Source organism: Phoxinus phoxinus, assembly GCF_949152265.1.
Source record: "Phoxinus phoxinus genome assembly, chromosome: 15".
Lineage (NCBI taxonomy): Eukaryota > Metazoa > Chordata > Actinopteri > Cypriniformes > Leuciscidae > Phoxinus > Phoxinus phoxinus.
This window is the reverse complement of record NC_136890.1, coordinates 5,191,965-5,218,328: the sequence shown is the minus strand read 5'-3', so window position 1 is coordinate 5,218,328 and position 26,364 is coordinate 5,191,965. Positions and strand designations below refer to the sequence as shown.

The following is a 26,364-nucleotide window of genomic DNA, read 5'->3' as shown; positions in this document are numbered from 1 at the left end:
TTAATCTATGCTTCAAGGATAAGACTGCATCTTTACAAAAGTCCTGTCAGTGTTAACTACTTAAATCAAAATTAATAATATTTGAAAATAGTTCTTTTCAATAAATGGTTATTATTGAGCCTGATTCAGCAGTGAACTCAAAATAAAAAAAATATGTATTTCACACTAGTTTGGAATAATTAACAAAAAAAATATTTAAAAAATCTGAAGAATTTCCATTCAGATATCATTCTAATAAGTAACATTTCTTATTATCACAGTTTAAAACTGTTGTAGTTCTTAATATTTTTGTTATACATGTTTTTTTGTTTTTTTGTTTTTTGAATTCTTTGATTAATAGAAAGATTCTATTGAAAATATAAATATTCTTGAGTAATATAAAGAAGTATTCCTATAAAAGGGTACGGCAGACTTTCAGAAGCTCAGGTACTTTAACATAACAACTTGATAATTTGTACAATGGAAAGAAAATTAACTCAATGGAAATAATAAGCTAAAGTTGGTTTGTTAACATGTTCATTTTTACTGATTCTTTTTATCTTTGGAAACTATGATGATTCTGCAACAGGACTGTTTTGAGTGAGACAAACCAACTAATAGCACAAAAATAACAGAATACATCAAATCCACTTCTATTGCTAAGTTATGTTTTTGTAGTTGTTGTTTTTTCACTAAAAAGTATCACTTTATGGATATTCAAGGAAATGCCTGCTTTTAGAAAAGCCGGGGGGGGGGGGGGGGGGCAGGATGAAAAGTGATAATGCAGACACATGTAAAAAGCAATAAACGGGTTATTAATTAAACCAGTATTTCTAAGAAAACAGGTTTTGCATAAATCATTTTGATTAGAGAAAGTGTGGAAATGGAGAAACACCTGCAAAAAATTCCCATTAAACTGCCAGTTTTTCAAGTTAGAAGTTGCAGAGAACCCGGTGACACATCAATAATGACAATACCAAAATGTAACAATTTTATGTTTTTTTAGCATATTAAGATTTATATGATGCAGGGACATCAACATATATTGCAGGAATGATATAATGCATTGCAAATTCCATTTTATATTGTCCTATTACACTTTTTCACAGTGACTAAAAGAATAATAGTATGTGGTAAATTCAGCAATCATGACAAAACGCACCAAATTAATCAGTAAAATATTGAAACTGATACCTACACAATCCTCTACAATCTTCACTATTATTTAATGACATAAACATCAGGCTATTATTATTAATAGTGCTGAGCATCAGACAACATGTGTGCCTAAATGCTGTCTGCTGTCCTTAAAAAACAAAAAGTACCCGATCATTAAAGAAAACTGATCTAATTTAACTCACTGATTCATGCAACTGCAGAGCGAGTGAGAGAATGAGAGTGTCAGGAAGCTTTTATTAAGTTCCAAGATGCAGTCATTAAGATTACAGTTGAACAGTGATTCACACACATCATGTACTGTATTTTCTAAATATGCTAATCTTTGGAGAATTATGGGTATTCTGCAACCAAGCCAATTCCTCCAAACACACACACACACACACACACACACACACACACACACAAGTGCAAGAATCTAAGCATATTATAGTAGTCAGTTAAGCGACAGTTGCTAAGTTGAAGCAACAGTTTGAGCAACGCAGACATTGGAACGGTTACTGAGATTGACTTTGGCCTTTTAGCTGTCAGCACGAAAGGGCTGATCCCTCACAAACATATTATTACTGTCACTAAAGATTCCCTCAATGAATAGAAAAGGTTAACACCATCTCTACCATGTGAAATGACACTGGATCCAACCATTTAAAAATGACCTGCAGTTAAACCACAAATATGTTTGTCAAAATATAATCAGAGTCTAAATATTATTAATTTCAACATGCAAGAAACATACTTAAAATGGTAGGTTGCAAGGATTTTAATTGGATAATTAACATGCATTAACGACACTTCCATTCCTGACTTCTGATTGGCCAATACAGTATTCCAAGTGATAAAACATGAAACATCAGTTAATCACTGTGCAGCTCCCATTGCAGTTCATTATTTTGGTTTCATAGCAATTGTTCTTTTTTTAATATTTGTATTGTGTAGTAAGGATGTTATAAAACTGCTTGAGGCTGGGTTGATTTGTGAATACAGTCAAAGCTAAAGGCCAATGCTAATGTGTTTTTTTTTTTTCCTGATGCATGATGAACATTAGCAAAATAGAAGGAGAGATCAAAAGAAAAAAAAAATTGGAGCAACAGTTGGAGACTGTTTTTAGAAGACAATACATTAAAAAAACAAATCACCCAGCAGGATGCAGGCAAATGCACATGGAAGTAAGTTGACTTATGCCCACTTGTGTTCTTTTCACAGACAAAATGTCCACATGGTGTTCCAAGTCCTTGTGTATTGTGGGGGTGAGAAGCGGTGAAAAACCTCAGTCACTTCAGGGTAATGCAAATGACTTTAATATGTTAAGAAGATTAAAGTGGATAAATGTCTAGATACATTTTTTTGAAAAGCCACATAAACCTCTAGTGTTTTTATTTGGCGAGGGGAGGGGTGGATATACGTGAGTCAGTTCGGGATGATCAACACAAAAACCCTGCCGAAATGAGACGCCATTGGCTGAGGAAAATTGGGCTTATTCGAGATTTTGCATTTTAAGCTTCTTGGATGTAAGACCGTCCCACTTCTTTCTTATTATTTTTAAACACCAACCCTTAGGACAACAAAAAGCTACCGGCAGACATAGGTCACAATCTGCTATCTCCACGCTCTCTCCTGAATTAGGCTTGGTTGTCTTCTTCAGCTTTTGTCAAAGTGCTCTTAAAGATGGTGAGCTCTGAACTACTTTTTCGTTCCTCCTGTGAAAGTAAGTACACATGCAGCCTGTAGAATAAAGCATTAGCTAAACTAGTGTGTCTGTTTCCTCATACTATAGTTAGCAAATCTAGTTTTCGTAGGTGAGCTTTCTTGGTGATGCAATCAACAAAACTTATTTCTTAAGAACGAAATCCCAACACGAAATGACAACCGACTGCAGCAATTGGCCGAAGTTTGTGTGGCGGTAAAACACTGCCTAAAACGTACAGATGCCATAGCAAAAATATGTGAGTGTGAAAAATGAAAGAGAAATGGAACAAAATAACATAAAAGGATTAAGAAATGATTTGCATAACATTTCCGTTACTTCCAAAGCGCAGGATCAGAGACATGACAGGGACGTGATGACTGCTGAGTCTTATCGTCAACCACATTCTCTTCAAGGCACAAAGCTAGTCAAGATCAATCACAGTTAATTTCACAATTAAAGATATAACCATCAAGAGAATCTCTTCAGCTTGCGTCTGGGAGCCAAAAGCTGAAGAATATGAACATGTTTGTTTCATTCACATTCCCTTCACTCTTCTCGTGATACTGAGAATTATTGCTGTCCCAGCCACCCGGTAAAATGTAACACGGTAATCTGAAACATAAGCGAGTTATGTTCAAGTGTGATATGTGTCATGCACTTACTACTATGCTTATTTGCTCTGATCAAAAAGACAATATCTAACCAGCTGGGCTGCTGCCAATGAAAATCAGATTCAGCTCGTAATGACCACAAAACAACAGCAACGACAACAACAACTACTACTACATGCCCAGTAGGAATAACAGAAATAAGCAGGAAAAGAAAAAGAGAATATGATAAGCCTGAAGGAAGGAAGGAAGGAAGGAAGGAAGGAAGGAAGGAAGGAAGGAAGGAAGGAAGGAAGGAAAGAAAGAAAGAAAGAAAGAAAGAAAGAAAGAAAGAAAGAAAGAAAGAAAGAAAGAAAGAAAGAAAGAAAGAAAGAAAGAAAGAAAGAAAGAAAGAAAGATAAATTAACTAAGTGGAATGGAAGTTAAATGGGAGGAAGGAACAAAGTAGAAAGCAAGGAAGGAAGAAAGAAAGAAAGAAAGAAAGAAAGAAAGAAAGAAAGAAAGAAAGAAAGAAAGAAAGAAAGAAAGAAAGAAAGAAAGAAAGAAAGAAAGAAAGAAAGAAAGATAAATTAACTAAGTGGAATGGAAGTTAAATGGGAGGAAGGAACAAAGTAGAAAGCAAGGAAGGAAGAAAGAAAGAAAGAAAGAAAGAAAGAAAGAAAGAAAGAAAGAAAGAAAGAAAGAAAGAAAGAAAGAAAGAAAGAAAGAAAGAAAGAAAGATAAATTAACTAAGTGGAATGGAAGTTAAATGGGAGGAAGGAACAAAGTAGAAAGCAAGGAAGGAAGGAAGCAGAAAAGAAAGAGAGAAAGAAAGAGAGAAAGAAAGAAAGAAAGAAAGAAAGAAAGAAAGAAAGAAAGAAAGAAAGAAAGAAAGAAAGAAAGAAAGAAAGAAAGAAAGAAAGAAAGAAAGAAAGTGAAAAGGAAAGAATACTGTAAAAAGTGATCAGTTGACAACTTAAAAAAGTGAGGAAACCCGTTGCCTTTAACATTATTACGTAATAAACTTCACGTGTATAAAAAAACTTGACAATTCCACATAACTTCTTTTTTTTATATATATAGATGAAGTTTATTTACTTAATAATTTTAAGGCAATGGGTTTCCTCGCTTTTTTAATGGAAGTGGAAAGAAAGAAAGAAAGAAAGAAAGAAAGAAAGAAAGAAAGAAAGAAAGAAAGAAAGAAAGAAAGAAAGAAAGAAAGAAAGAAAGAAAGAAAGAAAGAAAGAAAGAAAGAAAGAAAGAAAGAAAGAAAGAAAGAAAGAAAGAAAGAAACAAGCTTCACTGAGACTTTTTTGGTCCATTAAATAAGATTTTATAATATTGAATCTTAGATTTTAAGTTTCATTAATTTTAATGAATTAAATTAATTAATTTGAAATGTAACATTTCCTAAACGCTTAAAAAAAAAGGTCCACACACTGGTCTCATTACTGACGGGAATATTCCCTGATTCAAATAGTAAAGCTTAACGGTTAGCATTCATGTGACACACGTCGAGCTATTGGTGTCCGTGCCAAAAATGCAGTTTCAAGTTCGGTCCGCATCATCCCCCTTTTTTTCCACTTCTCTTCATTCACACATAGTAAAATAAAGGCAAATGTTTGTTAAATCAAGTTTCAGAAGTTGAAAAATGATACTTTCAAGCGACTTTGATATGAATGCAGTCTCACAGCAAAGAAGATTACACATGGCTCATTAAATACATACTGTCCCTTTTTTCTCACAGTTCCCACAGAACTATGGATCTGCCAAGCCTCTCTTGTTCTCTTGTGTTTATCTGTGGAAACAATATCTTTGCCAAGAGAAAAGGGGACGGCGGAGGGAAGACAGAGACAGTGAAAGTTTGTAAAGGCCCCAGGGCTCTTTCAGGACCAGGTGAAGCAGTGGGCTGGGACAGACGTGCATGGAGGGGGTGGTAGGGAAGAATTATGGCGAATCTTCAGAAACGCATGCATTTAATTCCTGTAAAATGAATGCAAATCCGAAACTTTAAAAAAAAACTTAAACTCTTTGGAGAACTGAGGGAAAGGAAGTTTCTGAACAGCTCTGAAAGTTCTAAATTTGGTCTCCGATGATCATTAAACAAGGTAACGTGTCGAAGCCGCGGCCCAGCGGGTAGCACGCGTGGTCCGACGCTAATGCGAGTGCAAATCCAGCTCACGTCATCTCCCGATCCATCTTCCTTGCATCATTTCCTGTCCTCTCTAAACGAAAGTGACGAGAAGGCCTCAAATCGGAAAAGGCAACATTACTTCAACCTTTTGTAACGGCACAGCATGCAGGGCATCAAATGCACTGTAACCGAATGTCACAGTCTTTGCACCGAAGTGAACGAGACACCCACTCACACAGACACCCGGCAACATCAGCCTGCAACAATATCAGCTCACAATTCACATTAGAGGTGGCATTACAGATTTCTGACAGGCTTGCCTTTACACGCAGAACTCCTCAAATGGGATTGGGCAGATCCCTCTAAACAGCTTGCAGCCGAGTGACATTTTGTCCCCATTTCAGCAACGGTTCTGCCAGATATGATCCACCATCTAGTTAACGCAAGTGTTAGGCTAATTACTTTAGCTGCTTGAGCCTGGCCTCCGATGCTCCGTGCAGCATCAATTCTCCGGCAAACGCTTGGCGGTTTCCAGGCTTCGTATAAATAGAAATTTAATTTCTGTATGTTTATCCTGGCATCCTCTGCGGCAAAGGCATATTCCCGAGCCTGATGGATTATTGCATCTTTGAACTTTAAAATATCTGTCAATGTAGGGAAAAGGCACAAAGTAGAATCTCGACTTTAATGAGATTTGTAAGTGACAAACGAGAGATTAATGGTGTAAGTCGATGTAATTCCATCTTTCCAAATGTGTCTCCCATACCTTTTCGTCTGACTTTTCTCTGTTTGTCTTTGGCTCATTTTTTTTTCTCTAGGTTTGATGTAAAGCGGAAATTTAAATAAAGGTGAAGTGGCATGCCATTATGAAGAATCTTAATAAAGATGCATTGTTTAAATTAGAAGATGATGGAAAGCTGATGGAAAAAAAACTGAAAGATAAATAACTAGTGAGATAATAGTTGGTATTTAAAATACAGCTGGAGGTGTGGCCTCAAATAGTTAGTGCATATGCAACTCTACTATGTTTGCTTCACTATATTAGTGAGGACATTGCATAGACTTCCATTGATTTTATTTCAGGATAATGATATTTTTATATTTAAGTGTTTAATAACCAATATTCATAACTGATTTTTAAAACTTCTGAAGGTAACCAGCTAACTACAAGAGACTAATATTACACTGAACAATAATAAAAAAGCCTAGAAAGTCATGCAAGCGACATAACCTTATGAGTTTATTTGATAAATGATTAAGTGGACTTTTTTTTTTTTTATCTGTGAAAAACATTCCAGCTGATTATCAACTTTTCTATCTCAGCACAATATTACAATTTAAGTGAAAGGTAGATTTGAAAAATAACTTTGTCTCTTTTGCTTTAATGACAGCAGCAGTTTCTTGAACTCCACAAGTTGATGATCTTGTTCTCCAGCATGATTTGAGAACGATCCAAAGTGCATCTTGTGCTTCAATGGAAACAAGAACATCTGACAAAATTGCTAAAGTGACCTAGAAATAATGCAAAATATGAAATTCAGCTTTCATCCAGGTTTTTAATTAATCAATTACAGATTAAAGATAAAAGTACAGATTGTAAAGTGGTCTCAGACTTTTAAACTGGACCTATGCCCTACGGCTGTGCAATTAATTGAATTTCGTTTTTGGCTCCCAACGATCACCAAAATAGTACAATCGAGTAAAAACTATTATTTTGCCATGTTCTGTTGTGCAAGAACACTCTTGTTTTGTCTTGTGTTCTGAATGACACGCACACATCCACCATAACCTCTCTCAGCTTGAATGTTTAAACTGATAAAACTTAAAAAGAAGTGAAAATTATGAACTTTAGTTATGATGCAATGCTGGCCCGATTGTGAAAGTGACAATTCTGTTATGTCCGACTCCTAAACGCGAGTTTTGACGCTTGCCTTGTCAATCCATTTAGAGAGCGAGAGAGAGAAGACGCGGCACCGCTGAACACTCGCGCGGTTTATGAAATTGTGTCTTGGAGAAAGTTTTAAAATAATTGATTTGGTTTTATAATCTCTGTGGATTAATTTAGGCTACTCATACAATCTACTTGCTAAAGTGAATCAATGTTTGCAGGGGAATTTACCGCATTATAAGTGGTAAACCTGCGGGAATTATTAAAATACTTATTGAAGTGTAATCTGTTATATTATTTATTTAATAGTTCAAAAAGTACAATAAATTTAAAAAAATAAAAAATTTTAAGAATTGTTGAAAGGTGTCTCTTTAATAAATGCAACACGTTCCCAACGTCATGTGAAATAATCGTGTTACATAATCGTGATTTCAATACTCACCAAAATAATCGTGATTATGATTTTATCCATAATCGAGCAGCCCTACTATGCCCCTCTTTACAAGATGTAATATAAGTCTTAAGGGCCGTTCACACAGAAGGTGTTTTTCCATTCCAATGTGCTACTTTTCCATTGTTTTTCTATGTAAACACATGCTAGACTGACATGTATGACCATTGCACTCGAACCTTGCGTCTTTTGCACTGTATTGCGCATTACACGGCATTCTCAAAATGTCAGTTCAGTTCAACTTTTAAAAAACGCACCACGAGACATTGCGTTCCCCCCCACCCTCCTTTATACTGCCCTCGTCTCCTATTTTTCAAAGCAAAAACGCGTTCTGTGTGAACGAGCACTTAGGCGTCCCCCAGAATGTGTCTGTGAAGTTTCAGCTTTAAAAAAACCCACCAGATAATTTATTATACCATGCCCAAAATGCCTCTTTTTGAGTAGAAGCAAAAACACGCCATTTTCTTATGTGTAACTTTAAATTCAAATGAGCTGCAGCTCCCGACCCTCTTTCCAGAAGAGGGCTGTGCCTACACCGCTCATTCCTCAGATACTCCAACAACAAAAACACAGGAGAAACAGTATGGGGCTGTTTCCAAATAATGCATTTTACATTCCACTGCGCTGCTTTTTCATTGTTTTCTATGTAAGACGGACCTTGCGTTTTTTTCCCCGCCTCCCATTTGGGGTCATTTAATTTTTCACATACCTGACACCAGCCTTTGCATTTAAAAACGAGACGTGGGCAGTGGAAAATGCAAGACGCGTTTTTTAAAAGTTAAACTTCTTTTAACTTAAGCACTGCACTTTTAGTTTCCTGTGTGAGGTGCTGTAAAAGATTCAAGCGAAATGATCAAACACATCTGTCTAGCGCGTTTACATGGAAAAGCAATGGAAAAATAACGCCACTGTGGAATGTAAAAACACGTTCTGTCACTGTGTTTATTGAGACAGTCAACAGAACATTTAGATCGTCTCAGCTACGTGATAAACATTGTTGTGTTTCCACTCGCTGCTCTAGCGAGGAGATAAACATGACGGACTGTGTTCAGTTCACTGGGAGGAGCTAAACTGATAGGCCAGATTATGTCACCAGACGTGGGCTTTACACTTTGACGTCACAATGCGTAGAAAATGCAAACAACTCATTTTAAGGCACGGTTTATGATTTATGGGGAATATAAAAAAAAAGAGTGGGTGGATTTGTACCATTATATGGTGGTTGTGTACACACACTGCCGACACACATTTATGTTCAAACACCATGTGAAAGGAAATTTTGCATAATAGGTGCACCCATAAGCAAAATTGAGTAAAAATGAAGCAAGGTAAAACAAGATAGAGATATGGAAAAGACCATAAGCCGTGTGTTTTAGCCAGCTGAAAACGCCAAGCTGTGGGCGCTTGAGAGCGTTTTGGCAGTTGAGACGCTTTGCTTGTTTTGATACGGTATATCCGCGAAAGTGTTACTAGTATCTAATTTCACACTTATTTTGTTTCTGTGTTGATTCTATATTAAAATGTCGATACAATGTAACGTATTTTCTCTGGCTCTTGTTTTAAATTATTTTGTTCTGTTAATATGCTTGTTGTTGTCATCTGTTGACGTTGTACAAGCAGAATGTGGCGGTTGGTCGGTGTGGTATTAGTCCCGCCCCTCCTCCACTGTGATTGGACGATTGGGTAAAGAGTGACAGTGATGAGCGCTGCGTTTTACACAAAGTTGAACATTCTTCAACTCTCTGCGACCTGTAAAAACAGCGCTTCAGCGTGAAAAAAAAAAAACGCTCAGCGCCTCGTTACGCTCATGGCGTTTTAAATACGCAGTGCTCCCATTGAAAAAATACGCCAGCCGCTTGAAAAAAAAAAACGTTTTGGTGGACACACGGCCTAAGGAAAAAGAAATTGAGATAATTTGTCTATGAGGTCAAAGGTCACAGGCTCCTGGGGCCTCACAGCGGTTCACATCTCATTGCTGACTCTACCCGCGGGCTCCGATTCCTGAACCTCACTATGGAATCCTTACATTCATGATGTACTCCAGTCTGAGAGCGCTGCACAGTCCTTATACAACATGTAAATCATCCGAGTGTGTGGAAACGAGGATTATGTGGCTTACAGCCTCTCTCACCGTTCAACTGAATATTCATATCAATCCTTCGCCTCTAGTAAAGAGTAGCAGCAGATGTTGGCAGTGTCAGATCCCCGGTGTGATTCATAGGCATTGTGTAAGAGCGCCTGATGATGACTGTATAAATGAGGTCCAGTGTCAAAGCAATATGCTTGTTATCATGACAAACAGATCCACAGGGGAGAAAGAGAGAAACCTGGTGTCTATCCTGAATGAGAGCCTGTAATCCTACATGCCCGAGACGCCCACCTGGTTATGGCAGATTTACTATTAAACAGGCAACAGTGACCTTCTTTCTTTCATGGAGTCGATCTCATCTAGTGGCAGGGTTTGACAAAATGCTGAATTTAAGAACTGGCTCCATTTCAATCCGTGGCAATTCAGTTTCAGAGAATTGGCCACACCCAGGAGCGCCATGTTCGAGTAAAAAAATGTGGCAGAAATCAAACTTTCACAGCTCTAAATGTTTTCAGGCCAAATGATCTGCACCTTCAGCAGATCATTTGCTTTTAAATGAAAAATCTGTTATTCACCCTGTCACTCCAAAATAATATGATGATCATAGAACAATAAGTTATCTAAATGGCAAAGCTGCTCTGTCTTGTCAAATTTAATTGCAATTTTGCTTAGTTTATTAAAATAAATATTATTTATTGAAAAAGTATTTATATTATTTATTTATTATTTCATTTTAATTATTTTTTCCTCAAAACACACACACACACACACGCGCGCGCACGCACGCACGCACGCACGCACGCACAATATATATTGGGTGGATTAAGGGATATGTAGAACATGGTCATGCAGAATAAGGCATTAATATGTGTTTTAATTACTAATAAACAGTCAATATCCTAGTAATATGTATGGTAGTAAGCAACTAGTTATAATTATAGAAAGAATTATATGGTATTTTTTAAGGATTTGGAACATTATATGAAATTAAGCAAAGTGTTCATAGCATAGTTCAAATTCAATTTAAATGTATGTCCATTACACATTTCTATAATGTGCATTTTGAACATGTATTATTATCATAATCATAATTTTCATATTTAGTGTGTATAATAACTAGAGCTGTAGGCCAGTGCAAAACTTATGTTCAAAAATAAAACAAACTCTAGAGAGCTCTAAAGCCGTTTTTGTACTGTCCATTCATCTGTGAGAAAACATTCCTTAAATTATATTAGAGTGCTTTTCACAGCCATTATTAATAAATGTCATTAACTGTAATTTAAAATGTTTTTTTTTTATTTTTATTGAATTAACAGCTCTAGTGACAACCTTTTTAAGTGTAATTCATACTAAAAACGCAGTGTATTAATAAAAACTACACTTACTGCAATTCTATGAGTTTCTATGAATTATCTCCAGCCCTTCCTCTTAAAGACAGACAAATTAAAGTGGTTCGCCCACCGCGAGTATAAAAAGCAAACTCAAAACCCCCTCTCTTCCTCCATATTTCAAGAGGCCCAACAGCGAAAGACCTTTCAGGAATCCTGCATGGGTGGACGAGTGGGTTTTCCCTGGGAAAGACACTCAGGGTCTTCCGGAAAGGAACCCCACCTTCGGATGTCGGATAGCACGCTGCTACGGCGCGCTGGTGCCAAGGCTAGCGTGGGTGAGTGGGCAGCGCTGCACTGAGACGACTAGCAGCCGTGGGCACTGCCAGGCTTAGCGATGAAGATGCCGCCCCTGTCGTCATTACAGGCAGCTCACAGAAAAGAACAGAGAGCTTCGCCGAAATAAGCCAAAAAAAGCAGGAAGTAGGGAGGGATGGTTCACATTGAAATCCTCTCTTGACGCCCCCACGCACGGTTTTAAGCACAGCGTACAAAATCACTCTCACAGAGAGAGCGAGAGAAAGAGAGATATTAGCGGCGCAGTAAGCTAGCTCAGGAGATCACATCCAGGCGCTTTCTAATCACTGTAATGGTTTAGAAACCTCATGCTCATCTTTCTTAAGCACCGAATAAAACAGTAGAAGTCCCCATATGAACCACAGGCGCTGCTTTCCTATGCCAAAGAGACTTTCGACAGCTGCGGGGAGCGACAGCCTAAAAAGTTAACGTGATTTCTTTCTTTTTTTGGAATAAGTCACGTCCTAGAATACCACCCGATAAGACCTTAAGGAAATGGATGGAGTTGAGAAGTTCTGAAATATCCTTGTACGCCGATGTGACGCGGAATGCTTCTCGATCAGCAAATAGCACGTTCATCCAGAATACAAGATTATACACATCTTCAAATAAACATCTACACTCCAGATATCTTTAAGAGCACGCCGCACGTTGCAGATGCCAAACGTATCCTTGCAGATGCTTTTAAGCTAAGAAAATGTGATATATCCGTGACCATATTTGTATAGGCCAATTTTAGCATTTTTTTTTAATGATCATAATGTCTAAATTACTATATATTGGGATAGCATCAGAGATTATTTCCAAAACTAAATAGTAAACTATTTTTTCAATACATCGTTGAGAAACTGGACAATTTTTAATCATTTGGTTTCTATTTCTGAGGCTATGCGCTGGGGTAGCCCCGCCCACCTCGAAATGTCATTGGTCAAAAATCCTGCTCTTCACACCTTTACATTAAACATCAGATTTGTTCTGATTGGCTGTGATTTCATCAAGTGCTGAGTGAAAACAGATCAACTAGAAACGTTGTCGTTGCATATGGCGTTAAGTAACTATTCATATAAAATTATAGATTGGAGCTTTACAAACAAGGTCAAAACTGTATGAATATATATTGTACATCCCAGAGCCATAGAGAGAAAGAGTTGCGACACTCCCATAGACCTCCATTGTAAAAAATGGCCTACTTCCGGGATTAGGAGATCGGATTAGTTCCAAACACTGTCATTTGAGCGTTGAACCCCATTCACTTACATTGCTGCGCGTCGAGTTGTTCCAGAGGTAACTTGCTGAAATATCGACCTCTTTTGAATTGTCAACTGTCTATATTGTTTCAGAGGCCCTTTGCGATGCTTATACTGGTCTTCATTTGTATATGCACAGCGTAATTATTTATATTTTATCTTGGTTATTTCAACCAATTTTCTAGCATTGCCAGTGTGACTTCGCCAGCTGTGAAGGTAGCATATCTGATTAGTTCGGTAATTCATCGCTACCACCTTTATAACAACTTTTATTTAATTGATTTTTTGGGATCTACTAACTTGTCATTTATTGTCTTGAGTGAAGCGGCTTGTGAGAACAATGCTGGACATCTAGGATCATGTTTCATGGATCACCTGCCCCTGGTTTTTGTTTTTCTTGTTCACACAAGCACACATTGTTTAATAAAAAATATTTTATTTGAAAACTTTCATTTGTATCAGCCATGCGAATTCTGAACGGACCGCCACGGCAGACCTCTGCGTGATCACGAAGGTAACGTTAGGCTAATGGCTGAATCGGAATTTATAAGCAAAATCACGGGAATCAATAGCCTAATACAGCCCAGTTGTGCTAAAATAAATATCATGAGACGTCCATCATCAGATGAATGATATGGAAAAGTTAAGTTAGAGCCGCTAAAAGCCAGTGCTACTACCCATGCGACCATGAACATAAGCTTTTCCCTCCAAAATATAGCCTAAAACTTATCTAAGTAATATACAGTACCTCGTTGCCCCTCCAAATGCAAAACTGACATTAACAAAATGTAATAACAGCTGAAAAAGTACTTGGGTATGTGTTTTATTTTATATTTACCGTTCAATAATGAAATCGCTGCTGTCTGTCCCATAGAATAACATGACAGCCAGCGTATGTTTTGGAACAATTGGGGCGTACATGAACCACGTGACAGCCATAGCGGCGACATCAAAGAGTGTCGCAACTCTCACTCTCTGGTACATCCCATTAATTAACTATTAATATAGCAAATTTGGTCACACTTTAGTTTAGGGTCCAATTCCCACTATCAACTAAATATTAACTATGACTTTTACCTCAGTAAACTCCTAATTACTGCTTATTAATAGTTAGTAAGGTAGTTGTTACGTTTAGGTATTGTATAGGGTTAATGGATGTAGAATATGATCATGTTATAAGTTCATATGGATGTTATAAAGTACACAATCTCAAATCATATCATACATATAAATTGTGGAAAGGAGCGAAAGATAAGATATCATTTTGATGATGTACATGAATCGAGGATATTTGTGGGTCTTGGGAAATGGCACAAGCGTTACAACACAAGTGTTGGTACATAGCATGCTGCCAATGGTCTGTTCTCCAAGCTGAGAACATGTGGTATCATCACAAGAGAAACCAAAGAATATTCCATACATGACCAATCCCATTTATAAAAGACCATTTATGAAATACTATTGAACTTTCCTTTGGGCATGTGTGAGATAAAAATCTGATAACAATATTCATTCAAATAGGGCCTTGTAACAGTTTTAAAAAATGAATTTAAATGAAAGCACATTGACGTGTAAGGCCTTTCATGAAGATTACTTCACGTTTAAAAGAGGAAATCTGCTGCAAATGTTTTGCTCTAGCATTATTGCCTGCTAAACTAGTCCTAACAAGTTCAGGTTTAAAGGGATAGTTCACATGCAAAGTTTGAGTATTAATTAACTACTAATAAATCACTAAACTACTAAATTAACTAAATAACTAAAATGCATGTTTGAGCTGTTTTAACTGAAAGCAACTTGCATTCGCATATCTTAAAATATGTCAGTGCCATTGTTTTGTCTTAAGATGCACATCAGTAATGTTTTTTTTTTTCTTTCTAAGGCATGTTTATAAAATATGTTTAAATATCCTAATTGAACTAAATCCTAATCCTGGCTTAATCTAAACCCTGTCTGTGAAACCAAGACTTTATGTACTTACTCTAGGGTTCGGGTGTAGTTTAGGGTCAGTTGCATGAAATTATGCATAATTTATTGTTATTACTACAGTACCTACATGTAACATGTGTAACAAGGACACTAAAATAATGCGTTACCTCTCTTTTCTTTGACAATCTCTTTATGAACTCCTTGAAGTGTCAACATTTTGATGCAATTAATGCATTATTTACTTTGTTTGCAGCCTAAATGTATTTTGATATCAGATGTATGGCTGCTTTTGTAACAGCTATGCTAGATCATTATAAAATGTGTTGCCAAAATTAGCGTAAAAACAAGACGTGCTAAAACAGTCCAAGTTCATCAAACCATTACCGTAAACAAACTATTTTTGACGCTGCAAGTGCCAGACAAAGATGCAATTATCTCCATAATGGCCTGAGATTAAAATAATTTGAATTTACGAGCACTTTAGACAGTGTTCAAATGACTGTCAACAATGTTCCTGATAGCAACAGAGCTAGATATAAAAATGTATTAGTGAGTGAAGTAAACAATAGTACAATCTCAACAACAAACGATAAGATTTCAAAGGCCGTTTTCCCTTCAGACCGTACCGTATGCAAATGCTAAAGCGTTCACTCAAACGCTTTACTTTGATGAAGCCGTTATGACTTTTGAAGACGTTTCGACTGCAATAGCACAAAAGCATTATGGTTGTTCGAGTGAAAATCAAGTTCAAGTCAAGCTGAGGGTTGAGTCATTACTTGAGGACTGACGGAGGGAAATCTGTTGTTTGGTGTGACCCTTTGCTTTTGTTTTGGGTAATGAAAGCCCATTGAGAGGCGGACATGCTGGACCGCTGCCCATTTCGCTCTGTTTCAATTACCCAGCATGCCTTCAGCAGGGTAATGAGGTGGGTGTCACCGCGGGGGTAAAGCGACAACCAGTGACCGCTGCGTCGCCACTTGGCCTCTCATTTCCGTGGTGATGAAGTGTCGACTGGCAGGGTCAAGGGGGCGAGAGAGAGAGAGAGAGAGAGAGAGAGAGAGAGAGAGAGAGAGAGAGAGAGAGAGAGAGAGAGAGAGAGAGAGAGAGAGAGAGAGAGAGAGAGAGAGAGAGACTGACACGTACTGTCTCTGATGCCTTCTCATATTGGCGGCACAGACCTCCAGCTACCATATGTTTTTATCAGAGACCGAACCACAAAAAGGGGGAATTACGTTTGAAAGGCCGGTAAATAAAGTTGGTATTGATTTGATCTCATGTGTAATCCGTTTTGCTGTCTGACACCAAGTCCAGCAATAAAAGAGAATCATGTAGGACAGCATAATAGATAATACGACCATACATCAATTGGGGTTTGGGAGACGTGAGGGCGATAGATCATCTTCCAGCCAGACTGCTTAGCTATGGAATTTATAAACTAGCTCCTAAAATTGAAGCGGCTTTCCAATTTACAGATGCGCCATGGTACTTTACTGCTTTTCTCCACTACAGTTGATTCTATTTCAAGTTTACCAGAACGATTCGCTGCGAGACAGACAAAGTTTGCCTGACATAGCAGCTGTCAAACGGCTCTTTCATCGCACGGCTGGAGTCTTTGTCTCTCACTTTCTCTCAAACAGTTTTTTTTTAAAACACGCCCTTGAGTACTTTTAACTTGTAAATTAAATCATTAAATCAAATCATTTTTATTCATTTTCAAAAAAAGTTTATTATTAATTATTTTTTAACAGAATGTATTTGCATAACATTTGCTGTAAATGTAAACTTCTGAAGATAAAGATCCATATTATTATTATTAATATTAATATTAATATTGGAGTTGTTTGATTAAATATGAGCTTGCTTGACTTTATAGGAAAGCTATTCTAAAGTTTAATTGTGGAGAAGGATATTGGGACAAACCAAAAGATCCAAATGCAAATTTTACTTAATATTAAATAATTGCAATCTAATTATACTGATGCATATAATATAAAAAAATTTTACGGTAATATGATCAGGAGGGCTGTTCAAAATTTATTCATATAGACTGAATACATACACTACAACTGACTATGAGTTCTTTTAAAAACTAAAAGTAATGATCATTCAAAATTAAAATTGTATTTATATATATTTGATTTGATTTGCTTTATTAATCCCCCAGGGGGAATTTTATAAATGACTGCATATATATATATATATATTAGTGCAGTCAAATCGATCTGAAATAAAAGTTTATTTATATAATATATGCGTGTATATATGTTTTTGTATTTATTTATTTATACGTGTGTGTGTGTGTGTGTGTGTGTGTGTGTGTGTGTGTGTGTGTGTGTGTGTGTGTGTGGCACTGCAGCATTGATACATTTACATTTGCGGACTTTAATTAAACAGATCTCTGAAAACCTTCATTAAAATGAACAACATTTATGTAAACAACATAAATGCCTGAAGACAAACTTTAATGCATCAAACGTGATCACATGAGGTCAGTAAAGTTGCCCATGTGCTTTCGATAACAGTTTTGTCTCTGTAACATGAATTAATTTCAGCACAGATATGCCTCAGTTATGGAACACTTGCGCCATCTTCTGGAGACATAACATAACAGCAACATACCAGTGGGACATGTAGGACACAACAGGCATTTTAAAAGAAACTCCCTAAATATTAAAATAGCAGATATAGTGGAAAATAACCATTTGATTAGCATAAGAGATCTTCAGCCAGAGAAACTTAAAACCAGGATATGAGAAAGTGTTTTTAACATCCAAAAATACTACACACATTCTAGCCTGGCAGAGGACTTGCACTTTAGCCTTTACTAATCACTGGTTAAAGGCTAAAGCAATGAACACTAACTGACTGGGTGAGTGAAAGCATAAAGGTATGGAGGGAATTTCTCTTACCTCATCAGCACATGGCAGCTGTACTTGAGGTGATCCCCACTCCTTGCTGATCTTCTCTCGGATCCTCTGGGGGACGATCCAGCACGTGTCAATAACCAGATCTGGGTAAATCAGCTTTAACTCTCCCCTAAAGAGTACAAATACAGGTATGAATAACTTAACCCGTCTATAACACTCCATCATTATTCAATGAACAGTTTATGGTTTCCTATAGGTCATAAAACCCTAACATAAGTTGTGAATAGCCCATGATGGCAGAGAAAGTTGAACTAGTGAGTAAGTTGTTAGGTTTGTAAGGCTTGTTGTGTGGGTTTCGAGTGGGACCGACTGCTTAAGCATCCATGACTCAGAGCTCTGAGGGAGTCCTACACATCCCACACCGGCCTACAAGCCAGACTTCTCAAATCAGTTCATCTGAGGAAATATGGTTTGGAAATTAACCCTAGTCCAAAACTCCTAAAGGAAGACATTTGTTAAGGATTCCTACTGGACTTTTTAATGAACCAATCCCAGCAGGATAAAAATGCCTATGTAAGACATCAGAAGGAATTTACACGCATGTATGTTTTCTTTTTGTAATTTTTTCCACAGTATTTTAAGCAAACATTCAGGATGTTTTGATCGTATTAACTAACGGAGTGTCTATTTACACTAAGTGCAAATAATCTGCCTTTACACTAACTCCGCCCACTGACGTCTAATTGGCCCAGACAAAATTACAAATCGACCCGAGTCCGAATCCACCCTTTGCTGAACTCGCGCTACTCCCTTTTCCCGTCACATATCAGATCGGAAAGGCATTTATTTTCAACAAAAATTAAGAAAATATTCAAAAAGTGGTAATAAAGTGTCTAACGTGCGTTTAATAATAAAGTGTTTATCGGTTAGGGAGAGCTTTATTGTCTCAACAAGGCGGCATCCATTAAAGAATTTTAATAAATATAATAATGTACACTATATAATAATTATTGGATACAGTGTAATGTACAAAAACACTGAGGTACAAATAGTATCTGCCTCATAAGTATAAATATCATCTAAATACTATTTGCACTTATTGCAAAGAAAATACTGCTATTTTTACAGTGTAAATATAATCTATCTGTATTTTCACTTTGTGTAAACAGCATCGTTAAGGAAATGCTGCTATTTTCACAGTGTAAATTGAATATTTTGCTATTTAAACTAAGTGTAAATAGCAGCTATCGCTAAGAAAATATGCTTTTTTCACTTGTAGTGTAAATAGCATCTACTAGCAATTAACTAATTGTTTACTACATTCAGATCACTATTTTTATATTAAAAAGAAGTTTGTATTAACCCATAGTTTACAGTACATATATGGATCAAAATGTATGTCTTTAATTTTTCCATCTGTTATCTATATTATAGTGCATAGTACATATGTCCATATAGACAATGTTAAATATAATTAATGTTAAATAAAAACATAATGATTCCTATATATATATATTCAGTAAACAGCAACTTACCCAGATGCTTTTATCCATAACAATTTACAAAATAATCATTATAGTAACAGTCCTCCTGGTGCAACAAGGTACACACACATTTACTTATTTACTAATAATACTAATAATAAAGCATTATGTTTATATTGCGCTTTTCTCAAAGCCAAAGCCTAAATGAGAACATTGTTTTGACAGATTTTAACTAACTTGTTCTGAAGACAAATTTGTCTCCAAAGCATAGCTAAGTAAGCCTAATTAATATTATCAGATTATAATTATTATCAGATTAAGTCACTACTATATTTTGGTATTAAGAGAAATATAATTCTGATAGAATACAACTTGATAAAAAAAATACATAATTTATTTATTTATATTACTGAAAATAAGAATGTTTGAGTAGAAAATCTAGAAAGTTGTTATAGAGGAACTGACATTCACTTCTGACTAAGCAAACAAAATATTGGACACATTAAAATGATCACAGAAATGGAATATCTGGACAGAATGACAACATTGTGAAGTCTTACTTGCAGAACTCAGCATCTTCTGAAGTCAAGAGCTCGTCACAGGTGGTGGATGTGATCATGTGACACGCTGAGAGGACGCACAAAACAAGCGACGTGCAAAATAAATGCATTTCCACCGACCCTTCAATAGAAACGTGGGTGAGAGTAAATAACTTATTTCACTCTCTTTCATGCATGTAAAACATACTTTAAGTGCAATGTTAAGACATTATGTGAGAGGAAATCTATCCTAATATACACAGTGTAGTCTATCATTTTTGGACAAAAAAAAAACATTAAGTCTTTGATTACGTTCAGAATTTCTGTATCATTTACCTGTAATTCTCGACAAACTTTGAGATGTTCGCAGCTGAGGTTTAAGTAGACCTTCAAACATTAACAAGTCTAGTCGTCGACTAAAATAGTATACGGTTACGTTACAAAGTTAAATTGAGAAACACATTAGAACCGCCCACTCTTCACTACCATTGGTTTCCACTGTTATTAGCGGACACCTTATTGGTCTATAGATGCGTCAGTCATTTTTTGTTATGGACTGAATCGATCAGAAGGTTCTCGAGTGTAAGCATCTCTTTCAAAAATGTCCGATTCATAATGAGCCGATGATTGAGCAATATGTGACTGAATGGAACGTGGAATATGTTGGCGACGTATATTAATTAATGATTCATTGTTGGCGTAAATTAATTAATGATTCATTTATTGTAGGCTGCATTTCATTATATAAATTAACTTTCATTTTATGGACTGTAAAGCCGTTTTTAAACAATTTGGGGGAGAGCGGGGCAATGTAACACTTTTTGACTTTTTCAGTTTGTGTACTTAGGGTTCAGAGTATTTCTTTCCCCCCACATTAATTTCCCACATGTCTATAGTTCAATTATGTGGTTTTGTTTTTTATTAATACAGTATACTTTTTTTATTGATATACCCCGAAAGAATGGAAGTGAAATGTGACAACATGCCATATGACAGCTTAAAATATCTGATCTAATAAAAAATATAAGTCAAACCAAAATATTTTCTCAATAAAATACAATTATTAACTTTTTCATCTAAATTAATGGGATTTTTTAATAATTAAAAATAAACACATTTTTGAGTTTGACAACAAACACACCTGAAAACACAGCTATACAGCATAGTTCAAAACAAAATAATAATTAGGCCTAATTTCTGAACATTGACTCTCAGTCTTTATTTACATGTTTCTTGTGTTTTCTCAATAGAATTCATAAAAGTATAGAATATAATAGCATATTTATAATAGGGGTACATTGTAACGCAGTGTTACAACATGCCCCAGCTGCACAACTGGGATTTAAACACTGCTAGTGTCTTCTACTGGTTAGCGAAGCATTAAAGAACTCTCAACTGTGAAATAACAGACTGGAGATTAAAATGATATCAGATTTGTCTAATTTTAAATAAACACAAAAAAAATGTAGATGAAAAATTACCTTAAGTAAGAAATGTACTTTTGCTATGGTTAAATAAATGTTCAGTGATATCTTACAAAGATTTCTGAATTGTGGTGCAATTTTTTCTCTATATACAGTAGTGTTGATATGGCAACTAGTAAATAAACCAAGTTTCGTCATGCTGGCCTGTGTGGAGAAGTATTTAAAACAAGTGTGTTACAGCTAGCCCCGCGTTACGTTGTGCCCCGCGCTCCCCTACATTGTTAAAAGCGCTATATAAATGAAGATGACTTGACTTGACCAGTGGAATAATTTCCAATTTACCACGTAGTGAAAATTTAACCAAACTTATGGGGACAAAACAAACAAGTAAATAAATACAAAATGCAAACTGCTAGTTTGTGTTTATTAAACACTATTTACACATTTCATGAACACATGCTGCAGGTTTCCTGAAAATACAAACCCCCCATGATGCCTGTTTCCCATACAAATACTGATAACATTCAAGTTTTTCATTCAGTCATTTGATTTCAAGGCTTTCGTGGCTTCTTTGCTGCACTGGCCCTACATTGTTGTAACTGTGCAGCAAAAACAACATCTGGTGCTGCTGACACTCTGGTTTGTGCTTCTTTGCAATGGTGGCACTAGAGCTCATTAAAATAGGATTTAAAGCAATTATTTTTAATGATTTCATCTTAAATTGAGCACAGTAGCCTATTTTTCTGCTTTAACCCATGATTATGTATCTTATCTGAGATTAAAATAAAAAAAATACATGCATCACGCTGATTGGAAGTGCATGATTACTTTAGAGGGCACTATACAGTACACAGTATATTATACTGCATAGTGCACAGTTGTCCCCAAGAAAGACATTTTTTCTTTCTTTCTTTTTTTATTGTTCATATAGCGGACTAAAACGTTAGCCTATTTTGCACAGAGCATGTAGCCTGGTTGACACCAGACACTTCTCAGTTGTAACTGTGGGTCTGGGGAAGGTTCATTCACAGCCCATTTCCAAATGGGCGTCACCAACGGACGTCGCTCAAATGCCTCTGGGCGCAATTGGATAGACCTAAAACCAATCAGAGCTATCGTCATCGTGTAAAGCCCACCTCAACGTTTGTGATTGGTGCCTCGATTTGGAAAAATTGGAAATGGGCTTGAATGGGCTCTTGGCCAGACTGACTTGCAGAGCAAATCTCAAATTGGCCGGAAGTTCGTCAGGGTTTTCCCAGGCTACAGAGCATGCCAAGGTAGTCAAGTTTTATAAATGTCAACCAAACCGATCAATTTTCATTTTAGCACACACATTGTATCATTGTATTCCTTATTCTTCATCTGTAAATGGAAGCAGTTTGATAACACGTTCACATGTATGATAACACAATCACATAACACCAAGACAATACAGAGAAATCACAAGGTAATAATGGGCTAGTAAAGTAGACGAATAAACCATCTTTACCAAACAAACAACGTGACAGATTTTACACATTATGCACCTATTTGGAGTAAAACACATATTACATAAAGGATAGCATTACATTTCAAATACGTCTCTCCTTGTGTACTTTACATTAAGGCATGGGGTATCTTCTCTGCAGCAACAGAACACAAAGTTCAGAGTTTCTTCTTATCTGATGTCCTTACAACCTTATGTTGCTCGCAGAGAGTTTCTACAATCTGAATTTAATGAATCTGGGATGGTTAAAAACCCACAAGTAAGAAAAATCCCAAGAAGGATCTCCTTTAATATCTCAGTTGATTCTCTTAGACTTCGACAGTAAGATTGAATGCAGGCTTTTGCTTAAGGTTCTGGTGTAGAAAGGCCAGGTATAGTGAGAGTTTTGCACCTGTATCTATACGAGCTCTAAATACCTATGAAATCGGCCATTGATTTTTGTTGTTTTTGTGATGTCAGCAACTATGTTTGATGGTATTATGATAAGTTAATAATTTAACATGTTGTGCGTGTTTGTGTTATGTACGCATCTATGGTGGAAACAAATTTCCTCTCGAGGACAATTAAAAATCCATCTATCTATGTTCTCTGATTTTTCTTCTGTATTCTTCTGTAAGGAATTCTGGGAGAAACATCTGAGATATTTGAGTTGATATTTAAATGTGTCTAGGGCTGGAGAGTTGAAGATCCTCAAGGTTTCTCAACATATTTTTTGTTCGTCATTCCCTATTTACCCCTAGACTGAAGGGGAATACGTAGCAATGGGGGCTCGTCCGGGATATGAAACCGCGACCTCCCGCACCCAAAGTGAGAATCATACCCCTAGACCAGGGATAGGCAACTTCGGTCCTGGAGGGCCACTGCCTGTATCTATCTAGTAATCTGAAAACATTGATTGCCTTGTTCAGGTGTGTTTAATTAGGGTTGGAGCTAAACTCTGCAGGACAGTGGGCCTCCAGGACCGGAGTTGCCTATCCCTGCCCTAGAGCATCAGAACTATGGTCATAACTCCATAATGCCTGAAAGAGCAACCTCTGAGCAATAAATTCTGGGAAGATAAAAATGTAGCTTATAGCACATGATACTTGTCATATCTCAGTACATTCAAATCATCACTCTCACTTAGATTTATATAATAGAGTTGCATAACTGGCATAGTTATAACTCAAATCAAATAAACTCAGTAGCATATGCTAACAACAGACTGTTGTGATTGTCTGTGAATCGTAGCAATGTACACCACTTGTCTTTTATAGGATGATTGGTAGACTTAAGACTGATGCATGTATAAATTATTCATCCTTAAATTCATCCATTTCCAAAATAACTTTCAATATCCTTGAATCACTTTCAGATCAAACCTCTTCTCACTTTATCTTTGTATGTTAATGACAAGAGTCAGCAAATGTTCCTGAGTGCTATTACAAATACTTAGTAAGATGCTGTAAAGTCTCCACTTGCCCCCACCAGATGAATTAACAGTTCATCATGTGTATTATAATGGAAGGAACTCAATCATTTTCATTCTGGATCTACATTCAAAGCATAGCATATACATATTTTTGGGTGTCTAAATGAAAACAATATTCCTCAACATCCCCTTGATGCCAGCTACAACAGCCTTGCACGTGCAGGTCAGCTCTTATGAAAGCAGAAAAACATTCTCTAATATTAATTGGTTTACAACTGCAGAAAGTGCATAGCAGATTGCCTTTTACTCTCTGATTAATTATCCCTTTTTTCACTGTAGAAGTCATCTGGTGCTATAAAAACTACTGCATTTCCTTATTATAAGTCATTCTATATTTAAGGTGCTTTTCGCTTCTATAACTATGGCATGTGCTAGATCAGAAACATTCAAATCGCAAAAGGTTTAAGTATGAACCATGCTTGTGAATTTCCTCTCCTATCGGGAGGTAATGCACCATAGTTATGTAAATTGTAAAACTGCCTTGCATTGCATTATTCAATTGGAACTTTCCTGTCATTTTTTTCCTTAGTATATTATAGTATTAGAATAGTTGTATAAATACCTTTTTTCCTAAGTCACTACTAATTATATTCATATTTTAAAGACCCTAAAGTGTTCCCTAATGAGATCTGCTGAAATAAAGCAGATGTACGAAACACTCTGCAACTACTTAAATGTAACATGCTGTGATGCATCATGGGATGGTCACGGGCCTGCCCGTGAAACTCATCCAAAAGCTATTTGGAAACATTTAAAACTGTGTGTGGATTGATATCATCCACCTTATGAAGCAAATGTGAGCTTACTTTGGTAAAGACAGCAGCTAGTGCCCACACTTTGAATATTAGTGTTGAGGCACTCTTTAGATTCCCTGTAGAGAAGCCCAGCGTGACTGTTCACCTGGGATCCTGTTTTGAAGTGTCTGGTTATATATAATATTATTTGTTGCTGTTTTCCAGAATATTGTTATCGAGACAAAAATGCAGCTTTCAGGAGGCAATCTTGATGTAAACCTGAACTTCATCTTGTGATAGCACAAATACATGACATTACGTCAGTAAATGCTGATTTTGTGCAAGCCCATACTCATTTGAATGCCTGTTTCGATTTGCACTTTTGTCAGCTTATAACATGTGAGGTTACAATTATTAAGAGGAAACAGAGAAGAATATACATCATAGTGTGCAGGAAAAAGAAATAGTCTTAAAGCATGTGTCTGTTGTGCACCAGTAACATTCAGCCTGAACATTCTTGAAGAGCCGGAGTAAAAGCACATAAAGTGGTAAAACGGGTTCAAAGCATGTTAAGCCTAATCAACAGGTATAATGTTTATAACCACAGAAAATACACATAGTTTTTTTTATGTTTTTGAAAGAAGTCTTTTATGCTCACCAAGGCTGCACTTATTTGATCAAAAAATACAGTGGAAATTGTGCAATATTGTTACAATTTAAAATAACTGTTTTCATATTAATATTATTTGAAATGTAATTTATGCTTGTGATCAATGCTGAATTTTCAGCATCATTTCTCCAGTCTTTAGTGTCACATGATCCTTCAGAAAACATTCTAATATGATGATTTGTTGCTTAAGAAAAATTATTTATTATCAATGATGAAAACAGTTGTGCTGCTTAATATTTTTGTGGATACCATTTATTTATTTATTTATTTTAAATAAAAAGTTCAAATAAACAGCATTTATTTGAATTATAAATCTTTTGTAACATTATAAATGTATTGTACTGTCACTTTTGATCAATTTCATGCATCCTTGCCAAATAAATTATTAATTTCTTTCAAAATATTAGTGCACTTAAACCCGCTCCTTTCTTACAACGGTATTCATAAGTTCGCATTGATCTGCCTCCATCCAATCAACAAACGATGGATAGAACCAAGTCCCCGCTCTGCATAATAATTTCACTCGGATGTATATCACAATACGGAAAGAAAATATCTGTCTCTACTTCCGTTTCATCGCAACCTTAAAGGGATAGTTCACTTAAAAATGAAAATGCTGTTATCATTTACTCGCCCTCAAGTTGTTCCAAACCTGTATGAGTTTCTTTCTTCTTCTGAACACAAAAAGATATTTTGAAGAATGTTGGTAACCAAACAGTTGAACGGTAGCCATTGACTATAGTATGGAAACAAAATACTATAGAAGTCAATGGGGCCCATCAACTGTTTTGGTTACCAAAATTATTCAAAATATATTTTGTGTTCAGCAGAAGAAAAGAA

The 26,364-nt window shown here is 36.2% G+C and overlaps 1 protein-coding gene across 2 annotated transcripts in view; it reads right to left on the bottom strand.

Moving 5' to 3' along the window:
• pebp4 (phosphatidylethanolamine binding protein 4) overlaps positions 1 to 20,260 on the bottom strand; it is a 135,030-nt gene extending 114,770 nt beyond the window's left edge. Inside the window, exons 1-3 of one of the 2 annotated variants that reach the window (XM_079638116.1) lie at positions 20,076 to 20,260; positions 19,761 to 19,881; positions 17,759 to 17,885 (exon numbers count right to left, since the gene is read on the bottom strand). In XM_079638116.1, coding sequence (XP_079494242.1) covers positions 17,759 to 17,885; positions 19,761 to 19,881; positions 20,076 to 20,136 — 309 coding nt within the window. In that variant the 5' untranslated portion in view covers positions 20,137 to 20,260. The remainder of the gene's footprint in view (positions 1 to 17,758; positions 17,886 to 19,760; positions 19,882 to 20,075) is intronic. The other variant, XM_079638117.1, reaches the window with a different exon arrangement.
• Between the last annotated feature and the right edge of the window lie 6,104 nt (positions 20,261 to 26,364).